Source organism: Xenia sp. Carnegie-2017, unplaced genomic scaffold (assembly GCF_021976095.1).
Source record: "Xenia sp. Carnegie-2017 unplaced genomic scaffold, XeniaSp_v1 HiC_scaffold_4, whole genome shotgun sequence".
In the NCBI taxonomy this organism is placed as follows: domain Eukaryota; kingdom Metazoa; phylum Cnidaria; class Anthozoa; order Malacalcyonacea; family Xeniidae; genus Xenia; species Xenia sp. Carnegie-2017.
The window spans coordinates 986210-1003420 of NW_025813504.1; the positions used below are offsets into that span (position 1 = coordinate 986210).

The 17211-nt window shown below is 32.8% G+C and overlaps 1 protein-coding gene and 1 long non-coding RNA gene across 2 annotated transcripts; one reads left to right on the plus strand and one right to left on the minus strand.

Moving 5' to 3' along the window:
* Positions 1–2698: 2698 nt before the first annotated feature.
* LOC124455822 (myotubularin-related protein 5-like) lies at positions 2699–10132 on the plus strand. The gene is made up of 11 exons (XM_047006441.1): positions 2699–2842; positions 3131–3397; positions 4183–4346; positions 4698–4860; positions 5743–5823; positions 7219–7348; positions 7888–8024; positions 8240–8353; positions 8858–8948; positions 9376–9401; positions 9802–10132. The coding sequence occupies exons 1-11, from the start codon at positions 2699–2701 to the stop codon at positions 9892–9894; spliced, it is 1410 nt and encodes a 469-aa protein (XP_046862397.1). The 3' UTR covers positions 9895–10132.
* LOC124455572 lies at positions 6659–6944 on the minus strand. The gene is made up of 2 exons (XR_006951909.1): positions 6897–6944; positions 6659–6745 (listed from the first exon to the last, which is right to left on the minus strand). It is a non-coding gene; the product is annotated as an uncharacterized LOC124455572 (long non-coding RNA).
* Positions 10133–17211: the final 7079 nt, after the last annotated feature.

Sequence of the window (17211 nt, forward strand, 5' to 3'; positions counted from 1 at the left end):
TTGATTAGGTCCGCCAGCAACACAGCGTTTTCCTCCGCGTTTCTTATTAAGATTACTAGTAGAATACGCCATGTTGATATATGTGTTCAACTATCTACGTCACAACTCATTAGCATACCGATCAAAAAGTTCGCAAAAAAAATGCTGAAAATCGTGACTTTGAACGTCCATAAAATCACTTTCACCAATCCAATTTCAATTATAATTGCAGATTTAAAATCACTGAAATAAGGTCTTTCAATTTAGCTAATAAAAAAGGGGGGCTAAAATTCGTGATATAACCCCTTTAAAGCTTGCTATAAGAATGCAGCTGTGTCCCTGACAATGTTTGCTTTGTACCAAAAGATGTATATAAATAATTATCCTACTTCTCAATTTTTAATGCTTGCCATTACACTGGAACTGCATTCCTGAAATTTGGTTGCTTTGACCATATAGTTTTACAAATAAGCCACCTCCTCAGTTCTTAGAATTTTATATAAAACTGCAATTTCGTTCTCTAAGATGTTTGCTTTGTACCCTATTGTTATATAAATAATAATTATCCTTCTCAATTTATAAAGTTTGCCGTAAAATTGCAACTAATTCTCCAAGCTGGCTGCTCTGTACCCTATAGATAAATAAATAATGAGCCTCTTTCTCAATACATAACATTAAGCTTGCTAATTTGTTGTATAGCTGAAGCTCTTTGCTTTGGACATGATCATTCTCTAACATTAAAAAAATAATTTATGTACCTCAACTATATAACTATATAGTAATATTTTCTACTCAACTTGTTTTAGTACATTGGCTGATGGAAATTGTCTTTACAATGTTTGTTCTGTTGTCTTGATTGCAAATGAAAATCTTTCCACCATACTGCGGTGCCTCACCAGCATTGAGTTATATGAAAATGCTTCATACTATGCTAAGCGCATCCTTTATTTCTCAGTAAAGACCAAGAAAGCGAGGTTATTAAAAGGATTATTATATGTCATTATTTAACCTAAAACGAAGCTTGATTTCTTTCTCGTCCTTGATGTTTTTACAAATTGATTTTCACTTTTCTAGTTTTCGTCCATAAAAAATAAATCGTTTCAAATTGTATCGTCTGGATAGTTTAACTGTTTTCCAAGTGTTTTTCCTTCGAATCACATTCGTAAATGTTTTTTTGTTTGGTTTAGTTTGCGTTTTGATGTTTGCTTTACGAAGTTTGTTTAATTTTGACTGTAAAATTAAGCATTTTGGACCGTGGTCGATTACGGGAAAATAATGAACCGACAAAAATGTTTCTGAGCCAATCAAAGCGCGCCATTTAGCCGGAAGTGACCCTTGCCATATAAAATTACCATTATTTACCATTACAGTTACCATTTTTACCATTGTCTACCCTTACCTACCATTACTAACATTTACTTACCATTACCTACCATTAGTTTCTTTATTGTTAGCTTTTCTGCAATGTTATTGGTTATATATATTCTGTTAAGGTTGATGGATCTTTTGTGGTACGAAATGCGCCAGTTATTGAAAACTTGAATTTAACCCCGTATTGTAAAGAGTATAAAAGACTTGGCTTTGGCTCTCTACTTGAGGAGCGTATAGGGAATAAAAGTGGATCTTGGAGGCTTTCTATGGTCAATCTTTCGTACGCAGCCTGTCGAAGGTAAAGTAATAGGAAAAATGGAGGAGATAATTTTCAATTACAGAATTGTTATGCTCAAAATTTCCGAATACGACTTAGGAGCATTTAACCATTTCATTATTACCATAAGTGTTTTAAAACTCATATTTACTATCGCATATTACATTTATTTTGTGAAAGGGTAATCTTTACAAATCTTTGAAAAATATATATGTTTCGACAAAATAGTCATCATATTGTGGATTTTTCTTTCAGTTACCCGGTTGTTTTAGTGGTGCCACAACACGTGACCGATGACTCTTTGTTGCGCGTGTCTAAAAACCATCACCATGTGCGTTTTCCTCTTGCGACGTGAAGACATAAAGTCAATAAATTCGCCGTTTTATTGCGATATTCTGCCATTGAACGATGCTCTGTGGCATCCATCATTCGCTCTGGTGTAGCTGCAAGTTGTGGAAGCACTGACTCAATACGTTCATCCAACGTGGAGCAAGATAAATATTTATCTGCCGTTGGTTAGTTGTTTATATTTATCGTTTCAACGCTCGTCCCTACACATGTAAGTGCCCTCCCCAGCGCAACGCCCCCCCCCCTTCCCACATACACACAGATCTATTGCCACCCTTGGTATCACAGCAATATATATTACTTTACTACAATTATGGGTACGGTTTTGTGGATTATCGTTTTTTTGAAAATCACATTTTGAAATAAAGTATCCTCGAGAACTAATAAAAATGAATTGTATAATGGTTTTCTAAAACTGGGTGATTTAGATATAGCTTGATTTTCTACGCTATAAATTTATGAATACTGTGGATTTTTGTAAAATATTTATGTATTACAATATAAGTATGTAGGGACTATTTTCCATTCTTTCAGTTTTATTAGCATTAGCAAATGTATGTGCATTTATCACTTTTTTCTTATGGATCCTAAAGTTTGGCTTTAAGAATTCTTATGTGATTATGTAACCGTGATTTTCTATACTTTTAATTTTAAGTGTCTTCAAATCCTGTATCGTGGAATAAAGCGGAGGTGAAACATCGTTCATTGGCAGCCAACGTCAGCATGTCTAAAGCAACGATGAATCTACGATCAAATGACAATTCATCTAAACGTGTTTCTGTTGTGGATTCCGTTGACAAAGCAATAACTGAGCAAGGATGGGAGCCTGCTGCACTGTACGTTTTTGGAGACAAAAGCAATTTAAGGGTGAGATTTTTTCCTGAAGTTCTGCTGAAACTAGGACTTAACACGCTAGTTTCGTAAAGTAAAAACACCGTATATTATTAAAGAATTTTGGTGGGAAATGTTTAGACATCAATTGTCTCCCATCTTTTTTATTTGCTATAATTCAAAATTAATGATAAAGGGACTTAGCTATTTGTTCATATTGTTTGTGTTCTTAGTTACTTTTTTTATTTTTACATTTAAGTTTAGAAAAATTACTCATATCTACATATTTTACATATTTTGTCAACATATTTTTTATGTTCTCAGATATTACGTCAGTATCCACTATCCTTCGAATTCAACGAGTATTATTTACATTTCCTCGCCTATCATCATGTCGCCATGCGTTTTCGTACGTTTTTACTGGATTCAGAGCACGAACGTGTGCAGATGGGTTGGCTATCAGATGCTGAAAAGAAAGATGCAAAGACTTCTAAATCTCACATAAAAAGTCTTTGGGATTATATCGACATGCTACACAAAAAATCATCATTATTTTATAATTTCAAGTTTTCGAAAGAACATTCTGAAAAGGTGAGTTGTTGATTTGCAGCCATATTTTAGCAAATCTTTGCTGCAACAGCTCGCATGCAATATAATGAAATTACCTGCATGCTTTTCGGTCATGCAGTTGTGTAATCACTGTCAAATTGATTTAAAAGAAGATCAAAGAAGAACAGGCGTTTAACTCAGTTTATTTTTCAATGGACGCTTTGTATATCTTTTATCTAACACGTTTATTGGTTAAACTTGTAAACTTCATTTAGTAAATCCTAGAATATCCTTGATTTGTGTTGTACTTAAAGTGACTTTATTGGACTGTAAAACCCATTGAACTAGATAGAACTGGAATGTTACTTCCCGCCAAAATTTTAAAGCCGCCAATTCAACTAGTCTCAATCTTTCCACGCACGGCCTAAAAAGTCCATTTACAGTGATAAGCTAGCGGGATTTTACCCCCAGACACGCTGTCCGAGAGTAAAATTTGTTAGTGTCAATAGTTAAACCTGAATATTTTTCTTCTCTAGACAAATACGAAGAGAAATACTTATGTCTGTGTATAATTATATTGTGCGATGTTTTTAATGAGATAGAATTATATTTAAACAAAATTTGTTTGTATAAATAGGAAAGGTTTGATTATAAATTGGAACTATAAAAATATTTTTGTTGTTAGAATTTCGCTCACAAACACAATAATTATAATTTATTCAGCATCTAAAATACATTTACTATGTCACAACGACTCGTTTCCTTTATTTTCTGTAGAAGATTTTCTTCTCTTAAACCAGATTTATACATTATCGCTAAATTCCCAGGTGCTTCGTCCTCATTGCAACGTTTCCAATCTAAAATTATGGAGTTATTTTGTTTCGGAGAATGTCTCCACTGGTCCAGAGTTTGATCAAGAAGTTATAAATGAGACAGAAACTGCTGCCGAGGAAGGACAACAGAAGTTAGAAGACAAGTACGATGCCAACAGGTATGAATAAGTTATTGCGTTAAGAAGTAAGCGCGTTCCATTTAAAACGTAGCAAAGTACCTCTACGATTTGCGTGTTTCCATTAAAAATTAATAAAGTACTACTATACTTAGCGTGTTTCCATTTGAAAATTATTGAGTACTTTAATAGTTAGGATGTTTCCATTAAAACATTATTTAGTACTTCCATTGTTTGCATGTTTCTATTAAAAAATAAGTTCAATGCCATTCGTACCTTGCATGCTTAATTTTTTGTTGCAAACTTTACTATATGTTTAAAAAAGTGACTTATAATATTCAAACGTGCGTAAATTATTGACTAAAATAGCTAACGCTTCACATTGTTTACTAGACGCTGTCGAAGTGGTATGTTTGGTGGATCGGTTCATTACGACAATAGTAGCTGTGCATATCATTTGTACGAATATAATCGCATCGAAGAAGAGGCTGACAAACACGCAACTCGTTGGAAAAATATATGGCAGCGTTTGGAACAGCCTAAAATAACGAAAACGGTATTTATAGCAAATATACTTTCATTGTGACGTGTTGTTTTACTTTTACTTTGTAGACATTAAGTAAAGGTCATCCACTGGATCTTTGTAAATGGCTTGTGAATATCATATTTTAGGTCTCATTTAGGCAGCATAACTACTTTTGCTTACTGGAGTGTGTATGGTGTGAATACCATTACAGATTGTAGTGTATGCATTGTATGTATGAATACCGTAGCAGATTGTGGTGTGTGTGTATGTATGAATACCATCACAAACTGGAGTGTATGCATTGTATGAATACCAGACTGAAGTTTGTGCATTGTATAAATACCATTACAGACTGAAGTGTGTGCATGGTATGAATACCATTACAGACTGAAGTGTGTGCATGGTATGAATACCATTACAGACTGAAGTGTGTGCATGGTATGAATACCATTACAGAGTGAAGTGTGTGTATGGTATGAATAACACTACAGACTGAAGTGTGTGCATGGTATGAATACCATTACAGACTGGAGTGTATGCATTGTATGAATACCAGACTGAAGTGTGTGCATGGTATAAATACCATTACAGACTGAAGTATGTGTGTGGTATGAATACCATTACAGACTGGAGTATGTGCATTGTATGAATACCATCACTGAAGTGTGTGCATGGTATGAACACCATTACAGACTGAAGCGTGTGCATGGTATGAATACCATTACATATGCATTGTATGAATAATAGAGACTGAAGTGTGTGCATGGTATAAATACCATTACAGACTGAAGTGTGTGCATGGTGAATACCATTACAGACTGGAGTATGTGCATGGTATGAATACCATCACAGACTGTGGTGTTTGCCTGGTACGAATGAACACCATAACTGACTGGCATTTTTTCTTTACAGTTTTTAACATACAATGAAGAACTTTCCAGAGTCCGTAGTGGTGTACTACACAAACGAGATACAATGGACATAATACTTGAGGTAGTATTTATGATTCTTTTCTTTATGATTAATTTTATATTGATTGTAGATAATTTATAACTTCAATGACCATTTTATGATTACCTGATATTAAATTAATATTCTCGTTCATGCAATATACTCGTTCTATTTTGTGATTTTGGTAAAATAATTTCTATATACAAAAGGATTTTTGTATCAGTTTGGTAACTTTTAAAATGAACTTTTTTAACATTTAGTTTTGCTGTGCTGGTAGCACTAAACCATGAAATTGTATTCATGTTGTCTTGGAATATGTTGTATTCTTTAAGAACTAGAAAACACTTTCTGAGTTTCTAGAGAGTTTTAGAAACACGTGATTGGTAGAAACAATAAATTACATGGTAAAGAGTAACACGAAGTGCGTGTGTTTGCCAAAATTTCGAGTTTCTTTAAAATTTCACGAGTGTTTCTATATAAATCTATAGGAATAGGCAAATATTTTTTGTATTTTCTTTATGAAATAACGTTTTAAGAAGAATATAAAGACAATGAATTCTTGAATTTTAATAACATGTTTATATTTTGCCTTAAAACTTTCCGCAATAACCACGCAAGTTTTCAATAATTTTGAGAAACTGAAGCTCTCGTGCAATAAAGGGTTTTATAGACACGGTATTTTCAAGCATTGCACTAATCAGCACCCGTGTTTTTAAAGGTTTTTCACACAATATGAGATTGGTATCATGCCGCCATTTTGAAAGATTCTCGAACACAGTTTGTACAAAATTTTAATGTCTCTGAATTCTGATTTTTGATAAAATCTTGAAAAGTAGTCAGTTAACGCATTAGTTTAATCTTCATTTAATTTCTTTTACTGAAATGGAGGTAAAATTGACATCTTAATGTTGGAACTTTTGTAAGTGACCTACCTTGTGGCGGCTCACTTCACATGACAACACACCTTTGTACTGTTTTCAGTAAATAATTTGTTTTGTTAAGTGACCTACCTTGTGGTGGCTCACATGACAACACACCTTTGTACTGGTTTCAGTAAATAATTTGTTTTGTTAAGTGACCTATCATGTGGCGGCTCACTTCACATGACAACACACCATTTGTACTGGTTTCAGTAAATAATTTGTTTTGTTTAAATTTTCATAATACGTTGATTCCTTTGTTACGTTTGTTAGGCTTTCCATGTCTGTTATGATCTTAGCTTTAAAAAATGTCAACATTGTTGTGTTTTGCGAAGAATAGACAGCAATTGCTTAAATTTGTAGTTCAAAATTATTTCTACAACTTTTGCTGCGTATTTATACCTTTGAAGTAGAGAGTATTTTTGTTACTTTTATAAGATGACCTTGTAGAAACTGATTTCACTTAGTTTCTTTTAAAGCTACATACTATGTGACAGATGTTACTTTTATATTTCAGGGGAAACTTCAAATCGAAGACTACAGTAACCAAGGTTTTTCACGACCTCATTCATTTGAACCTCACAGTTTCTTTACGCCAACCAACTGCGATTTCTGTCTACAAGTGATATGGAATATTGGAAAAGGAGGTATGGTTTGCTTGTGTATCTATCTATCTATGATGGCCATACAGTTGACTTTCCGTTGCATCTATAAACACGCTTCTTTATCTTGTCTACTGTGCAAAGTTTCTATGGAAATTTTGCTAATAAAATTTTACAACTAGCAAAGCTTTATAGCAGAATGCACGCGCGTTCATGTTAGTTAAATATACCCTAGTATAAATTTAATTCTGAAATCAAAGTAAAACAATCGCAGCCAGACAATATTTTTTGCTAGATTTATGATAATTGTTATGTCATACAACTGATAATTTATTTCATGATGATTGTGACGCCGCTTTTGTCCATCATGAATTTCAATGAGTGTGTACCGTTGATAATTTAATAATTTAAGAAATTTATTCAAGCAAGTCTATCCAAAATGAATTAAAATGACTTGGCTCGGTCCTGGCATCTTGATACCCAAAAACTGTTCACCACGCGTTGTAGTTACGATATATTTTGTGGAGAGATTTTGTCTCCTACCACCAAAAATTCTTTTGTATTTTAATATGTGTTTTTTATAGGATTCAGATGCACAGAATGTGGATACAACTGTCACGAGAAATGCTTATCACGTGTTCCTAAAACGTGTCCTAATTACAAGAATCTAAAAGACCAGAATGATAGAATGCCATCAACTAGTAACAAAAGCTTACACGAGGTACAATATAGTACACTAGTGAACTTCCATTGATGTTTGTTAACTGCAAACATTTTTCTTCACTTTTAAATTTATAATTATATAATATGTAAACAAAGAAGATATTGTTAAGTTTCACTTTATATTACTCATTTATACCGGATTAAGCTTTAGTTACACTAGACAAACTGATTTATCATGAATTAGTCATTTGAATAATCTTTATCATTCCATAGTCTCCAAGTATAAACAAATCTTCGAAATTTTTGTGTGGGTATCTATGGAAACGAGGTGCTTTATTCAAACAATGGAAGCAACGGTATTTTGTATTGGATACGGAAAGACATCAGGTATTGTTCTTTATTGGCAATTTTAGCGAACGATATTTTGATGGAATGTGATAATGAAAGATGGAAAACGGTGTAAAATAAAGCTTCAGATTGTCAATGTCTACTGGTTTCTGTTAAAAATTACTATAGAAAGGTTAACTTTGTTGTTTCTTACCATAGCTTTGTGCCTATTTGATTTAGTCCAAATCATACTTTGCGATACCTTATTTTTGTGATTTCACGTTAAATTTTCATTGTTCTATTTGTGACATCACGTTAAAAGCAAGAGTAACAAAAGTGCATTTTAAAATCGTTACATTACTGACAGAGCATGGAATTGTTAAAAGAACTTCTGAGAACGGGAGGTCCATGATTTAAAGCTTCCGACTTTTTTGATGGTGAAAATCGCAAAGTTTAAGCTGTGCAAATTATTCGATGCACTTATTTCTAGTTCATTGCAATTTGCTGTCCTTAGCTTTAACATTTTACGATGTCTATGTTTTCACAAATTAATTGGTTTTGTAGCTTCGTTACTATGATGAAGTAAGCGATGTTCATTGTCAAGGTGTTGTCAACTTATCTGAAATTATTTCATGTGAAATGTCACAGTTGAATTGTAAGTTTTATTTCAATATTTTGCTCTATAGTCTTATTTCTTCCATGGTTTTGATGAGCTTTTAAAACAATGCTCTATTGACTTTGGTTGCATAACTGAGAAAAACGACTTTTCTGTTAACTTTGGATTTTGCGGAGGGTGTTGTGTGTTCCAAATTAAAACTTCTCCTGGGATATTACCTTAAGAGCAAATGTCTTTGTGCACCGGCTTGAATGAATTGCAAATTTTTAAGCTTTTTTGGTATCTGTGGAAAGGATATTTATTTCTGTATATAAAAATTAATAATATATTTAAGTATGGAACAAGTTGCAATTACGTATTTAATTGTACGATAAAACTGTAAACATGATTACATGATTGTAAAAGTGCTGTTATTGTATTGTCGTGTTTTTTTTATAAAAATTGCGAATTTCATTGATATTTTTAGCAAACGAGAAGCAAGTTTTTTTCGACGTAAGTAATATATTTGTGTATCTTTCATCGCTGTGTTGCTTGTTTGAAGCTTTAAAGTGCTCTAAATCATCACGAATTTTGATTGGTTTAAATTATTGTGTGAAAACCATTTGGTTAATCGTGCTTGCTATTTTCTGTAAACTATGTAAGGGTGGCTAGTATTAAATAATGGGAATAAGCTCTTTTATGAACTTTTAAATTTTCCCTGAAGCTTAAAGATGATCCTTTCTTTACCACTTTTAGTTGATTTAGATTGACATTGAAAAAGCAATTAAATATTTTACGCTGATAACATTGAACCCTGTTTTAAAACTTTGAAATAAAACCGATATAAACTATCATGCATGTAAAATACTTTTCTTCTTAAAGACTATTTTCACTGCCTTATATGCTTCTATAGCTTCGTACAGAGAAACGATTGTATAATTTGTATGCTGCGACGGAGGAAGAAGCCAAGAAATGGATATCTAAATTACAAAGCTTGGATACGTAGAGCTTCCACGATCCAATCAGGAATTTCATTATAATCAAAAGAAATGTTGTGCATATGTGAAATATTTTAACATTTTAGAACGCATATTTAGGGTAATTTATGTATGTATTTTAATTTTTTTAAATAATAGTATCATTTTGAGACACGCACAGGTTTCAAATAAACATGACTGAAATAACCAATACGAATTTTCGTTGTATTTCCACATGTTATAAAAATAGTGTGACACCAGATATAATCAGTGAAGCTATTTATTTTTCATCAATTACGTATTTTAACAATAAGAGTCTCACTACTATCAAACGGTAGGCTAACGAGTTTAACTTATCTGCTCAGTCTGAACCGTACCCCGAGTCTAGTGTACGTGATTCCAACAATGATTCACAATAGGTTTTCCAAACAGATTAAAGGTACAGAAGTCAAAAAGGCTTAGTTGATGTCTCCAAGACTTGTAGGGTGTTCTTTTGTCAACGTACACCGCCGTATAAGTTATCTTCAATTTGCTGTGCCTCGTAAATTGTCCTCAATAAGTTGTACCCTGTAAGTTGTTCTCATGCAATATAGTTAAATTACTTACATATATATATATATAATAATGCCACAATAAAAACCAGAATAAAAACTTCTGTGCAGTTCTATAAAATATGCTCACTCATGCAAGAAAGCTTCTAGATTTCCTTCTAATAATGACTATAGATTTCTATTGAATTACCTGGATGAGGAAAATGGCTTGTGTGCAGCTGGTCGAAATATAATGGAGGACGTGAAGACTCTCGTTTACATTGTGTTAGTAGAACATATTAGCGAATCTTAATAATATGAAAAGTCGCTGGAGGAGGTTGCGTTCTGACCTTTTAGCAAAGTTTTAGGAAAATTGTATCAGCCGGCATTTCAATATTATGCTAAAAATATATCAGCATTTACACTCTTTCTGTGCAATTTATTTATAAATAACATTTAATTATAAGTACTAGATAAATGATCAAAGTATTAAAGCGTGCATATGCACTACGATAAAAACATCGCAAAGTTATAATTCAAATATACACCTAATGTTTTGCTCAATCAATGTTCACTATATTATTTTAAAAATGTTATGATTAACAACAATAAAAATCATATGGTGTAATACCCTTGTTTTACATAACAATATACACCTACGAAGGTTCAAATTCCTTTGCATAAAAACATTTATTATACACGGAATTGAAGGATGCGTATGATGTTTTTATGAGATGAGTTTAAGAAATTTGAAGTCGCTATCAGTTCAAGGTATGTTAACAAAAAATAAATAAAGTTGTAATTACTATACGTCATAGATGATCGGTTATTTTATCTGTACTATTAATGATTTCGTACTTTGAATATATTCAAGGCTTGCTTTAACTCTCAAGCGTTAAAATTTTACAAAACCAATCGTACTCAATAAACATTTAAAACTATTTGTCGTGCGTTCCTTTAAAGCAGTGAGTTATGATTAAAGGAAACATGATTGGACGATTTTAAGTTTTGAATGCAGACAGGGAGTCGGACGATTCGACGATTTAAAATCAATAAAATTATTCTTAACATGAATTTATAGATATAACAAAATAAGGCCAAATTAAGCGTTGTATTTATTTGTCTTCTGATATAAATTTGAATCCACCACTGAATGACTAGTATATAGCGTAGACACACTATAGATTAATTTTGACTGAATTTTATGTATTTCAAAAATATAATATTTTGTTTGAGCTTTTACACTGAGCCTTTTCAATGTCTTATTTGCATACGACGACATGTGAATTATATATAATTTAGATAAACTACTTCATGGTAGGTGAGCGCGTACGATTTAAAACTCAACGTAGACAATTCCGTTCTTACGAAGGAACTTAATTGTTTTGTATTTTCCGTTGTTCCTTTCTTTTGGACCGAAATGTAATGTATTTCCCGAGATATTCACGAAGTTGATTGTCGGAATTGGAATTTTATTTATTTCGGCAATAAAAATTCTTGAAGAAGTCTATACCCGTATACTAAAAGCTCACTCACATTCATATATATTGAGAGCGACATAAAAATCACACTCTATCTAATCATCAGCAAAGTCATTTCTCCATCTATGGCAAGATTTTCTCCTAGATATTTCAAATCAAGCAATCAGTTGAGAGAAATTGAGCTTTGAATATGCATGAAGTGCTTTCGAAGCCCCACTCATTGACTGTGCAATGTTTGGCATATTTTCCGTGCGCATGCGTTGAATTCACCGTTTTTCTGGCTAGTAACTTGACGACTGTGTACTATATTGTAATAAAAAAAAAGATTTTTGAATATTTGTCATCTCATATTGGTAAGATGGCGAAAGGTTGTAAGAAAACAGGAAAGACATATACGATATATTTATAGCGAGAGCTCATAATTTCATTGTTAACAAGTACGTAAATGTTTGTTCTTTGGTAAATTCGAACATTTTAACGTTGGGTATAGGTTTATAAATATTGTTATGTTAACGAAGGTCGAAAATAGAATCTCTTACGTTTTCGTTTCTTCTAAATTATATAAATTCAAATTAATTGAGGTGTACTTATGAGGTATTATTTACTACAAAGGCTAACGAGTGACGGAGTGCAAAACGTACTTGTAGAAACGTCGTAATATTACATGTTGCAACATGCATGCCAACTTTCTAAACTTACGATAAAGTAACCATTCACTGAATCTAATAATGATTCATGAGGCGTTTTTGTGAAGAGACGTTCATTTTAAGAAAAATACAAGTTTACGCCAATAAGAGTGTATTCATTTTAACGTACCGAGAAAATAACAGAAGTAATGACTCTTATTCGAGACTGACTTTATGAATTTATTAGCAATATTTGAAATGTAACAGATGTTCGCCACACATTAATTAAGCACCAGTTAACATTTAAATACGTAATAACAGAGTTGCATTGGGATCTTTTGTTATCACAGGAACGTTTACAGACGTACTTCTCTCAATATCGAGGAGAATGATATTTGGTTCTAAATATACATCATCAATATATTTATTGGAAACGTTTAAACTAAATAGTCCTCATGAATTTAAAGTGTGCTTTGTTTCCACATTTGATTTTCGTTGCCTGAAGAAATTGCATCAGCTTGAATCGTTACTTTTCCAAGGCTGAATCATTTTTTAATTCTAGTGAACGGAATATGTTCATAGCAATATGTGTTTACCAAGTTTAAAAGTCCTCTTGTATATCTTTTATACTTTCATGCATCTCAAATGCAAATGGAATGTAAAGAAACAGTGAAATACTACAAATATATAAAACATAAAATGTAAATTAGTAAACATTTTTCTGTCTATAAAGAGTCCTACATTTTGCAAAATCATTATTACCGATTCGTTGATATAATTATTAACAAATAAAGCCGTAGCTAAAGCTATATGCTTCACAAAACGCGGTGGTTTTCCAAGTAAAAAAACTCGGTCTTTTTTTAAAACTAAAATAAAATTTTGACAAAGCAACAACGACGACAAACATCTTCGTGCAAATCCAGTACACGGTCAAACTTCGAACTCGTACTTGAATTAAGTCGCACAGTATAATAATACACACTTACTAAAGCTCACTATTGACGCTAGAACATCACATTAAACACTACTTAAAAGTGTATTATTAACACATAGAACATGCTGAGCTAACTGCGTCAAAATAGCAGAGTGGGAATAAACAAAGTTGTACCAGATTATTATTTTCTTTTCCACCAGTACAAGATTAAAAGACCAAATAGGAATGACGGCAGATAACGTTTACCAACGCAGATTTTCCAATATTTTGGTTTCGCGACTTTTTTAATAATCAAAAATATACGTCATGGTTAGAACAAGTTTGTAAATATCGATCGTCCAGGTTGGTATAGTCCTGAGAAGGACTGTTTTTGTTGTTGTTGACTGACGTTTCGACAACCTTTGTAGTAGAACTTCAGAGTCAAATGGATATTTGACTCTTGGATACTTGAAATGGATATTTGACTTCATTTGACTCTGAAGATGAGTACCGCTAAGGTTGTCGAAACGTCAGTCAACAACAACAAAAACAGTCCTTCTCAGGACTATATCAACCTGGACGATCGACATTTACAAACCTGTAGCGATACTCCCGGGTTCAAACCATTTACTTTATTATGGGCAGAACAAGTTATTCAATTCAATTTGAAATCAAAATGTTTCCTATGGCCATGAAATGTTGGCGTTTGTCTCCATTTAAAAACTGTCCGTGCAAGAATCTAATTTGTTGTATCGTCGCATGTGTTATCGGGTTTCACTTTTGTGATACCTACAGAAACTACATAACCAGTCTTTTATCAGATCAGAGAGTTAACTGTTATTTGGCTTTATAAATGTTTCAGAATTGTCAAGGCAGGCCATAGACGGTAAACATTAAAAATTAAAATAATAATAAATAAAAACGAAGTAAACCTATATTGCCTATTTGTTAATAATGAAAAGTACATGAACTTTAATAAATTTTTCTAGCGGTGGAAATGTCAGAAAGATAATGAATTTCAAATACAATTATTTTAAATTCAAAAAAGAATCACAACAGCAAAATGACGCTAAGATATCAAGCAAACATGGCATGGAGTATTACAAAATCGGAAAATACGAAAAGCTAAGAAATGTTTTAAGAAATGTCTCGAAATTCAGAAGACCTTACTAGTTCCTGAACATGTTGATGTAGCTACGACTTTAAACTATCTTGGTAATGTGTATTATGAGACCAACAAATATGCCAAAGCCAAAGAGTTTTACGAAAAAGCGTTGGAAATTCGAAAGAAATCACTTGGTCCAGAACATGTTGATGTGGCTGCGACTTTAAACAGTCTTGGTAATGTACACCTTTATACTAAACAATATGAGAAAGCAAGAAAATTTCACGAAAAAGCGCTGGAAATTCGACAAAAATCACTAGATCCTGAACATGTTGATGTAGCTACGAATTTTAGCTATCTTGGTAATGTGTATTATGAGACCAACAAACATGCCAAAGCCAAAGAGTGTTATGAAAAGGCGTTGGAAATTCGACAAAAATCACTTGGTCCAGAACATGTTGATGTAGCTGCTACTTTAAACAATCTTGGTAATGTGTACCTTTACACTAAAAGGTATGACAAAGCAAGGGAATTTCACGAAAAAGCGCTGGAAATTCGACAAAAATCATTTGGTGCTGAACATGTTGATGTGGCTACGACTTTAAACATTCTTGGTAATGTGTATTATCGTACTAATGAAACTGACAAAGCAAAAGAGTGTTATGAAAAAGCGTTGGAAATTCGAATAAAATCACTTGGTCCAGAACATGTTGATGTAGCTATGACTTTAAACAATCTTGGTATTGTTCATTATGATACCAAAAAACATGCCAAAGACAAAGAGTGTTATAAAAATGTGTTGGAAATTCAACATAAATCACTTGGTCCTGAACTTGTTGATGTAGCTACGACTTTAAACAAGCTTGGTAATGTGTATTATCGTACTAAAGAATATGCCAAAGCCAAAGTGTGTTATAAAAAAGCTTTGAAAATTCGACAAAAATCACTAGGACCAGAACATGTTAATGTAGCTTGGATTTTAAACAATCTTGGTAATGTGTACCATTGTACTAAAGAATATGACAAAGCAAGAGAATTTCATGAAAAAGCGTTGAAAATTCGACAAAAATCACTTGGTCCTGAACATGTTGATGTGGCTACGACTTTAAACATTCTTGGTAATGTGTATTATCGTACTAAAGAATATGACAAAGCCAAAGAGTGTTATGAAAAAGCGTTGGAAATTCGACAAAAATCACTTGATCCTGAACATGTTGATGTGGCTACGACTTTAAACAAGCTTGGTAATGTGTATTCTCGCACTAAAGAATATGACAAAGCAAGAGAATTTCATAAAAAAGCGTTGAAAATTCGACAAAAATTACTTGGTCCTGAACATGTTGATGTGGCTACGAATTTAAACATTCTTGGTAATGTGTATTATCGTACTAAAGAATATGAGAAAGCAAAAATGTGTTATGAAAAAGCGTTGGAATTTAGACAAAAATCACTAGGTCCAGAACATGTTGATGTAGCTGCGACTTTAAACAATCTTGGTAATATCTACCATCGTACTAAAGAATTTGACAAATCAAGAGAATTTCTCGAAAAAGCGTTGGAAATTCGACAAAAGTCACTAGATCCTGAACATGTTGATGTAGCTAGGACTTTAAATCTTGGTAATGTGTACCTTTATACTAAAGAATATGACAAAGCAAGAGAATTTATGAAAAGCGTTGGAAATTGAACAAAATCACTAGGTCCTGAACATGTTGATGTAGCTACGACTTTAAACACTTGGTAATGTGTACTTTGATACTAAAGAATACGACAAAGCAATAGAATGTCACGAAAAGCGTTGGAAATTGAACAAAAATCACTAGATCCTAACCATGTTGATGTAGCTACGACTTTGCACTCTCTTGGTAATGTGCATTATGAGACCAACAAACATGCCAAAGCCGAAGAATGTTATGAAAAAGCGTTGGAAATTCGACAAAAATCACTTGGTCCTGAACATATTGATGTAGCTACGACATTAAAAGCTCTTGGGGATGCGTATTATCACAATATGGAATATGACAAAGTTAGAGAATTTTACGAAAAAGCGTTGGAAATTCAACAAAAATTACTAGGTCATGAACATGTTGATGTAGCTACGACTTTGAACTCTCTTGGTAATGTGTATTATAAGACCAACAAATATGCCAAAGCCAAAGTGTATTATGCAAAAGCGTTGGAAATTCAACAAAAATCACTTGGTCCTGAACATATTGATGTAGCTACGACATTAAAAGCTCTTGGGGATGCGTATTATCGCAATATGGAATATGACAAAGCTAGAGAATTTTACGAAGAAGTGTTGGAAATTCGACAAAAATCACTTGGTTCTCAACATGTTGATGTAGCTTGGACTTTAAACTATCTTGGTAATGTGTTTTATAAGACTAACAAATATGCCAAAGCCAAAAAGTGTTATGAAAAAGCGTTGGAAATTCGACAAAATTCACTTGGTCCTAAACATGTTGATGTAGCCACGACTTTAAACGATCTTGGCAATGTGTATTATAATACCATTAAATATGCCAAAGCCAAAGATTGTTATGAAAAAGCATTGGAAATTCGACAAAAATCACTTGGTCCTGAACATGTCGATTTTGCTACGACTTTAAACAATCTTGGCAATGTGTACCACGAGACTAAAGAATATGACAAAGCAAGAGAATTTCACGAAAGAGCACTGGAAATTCG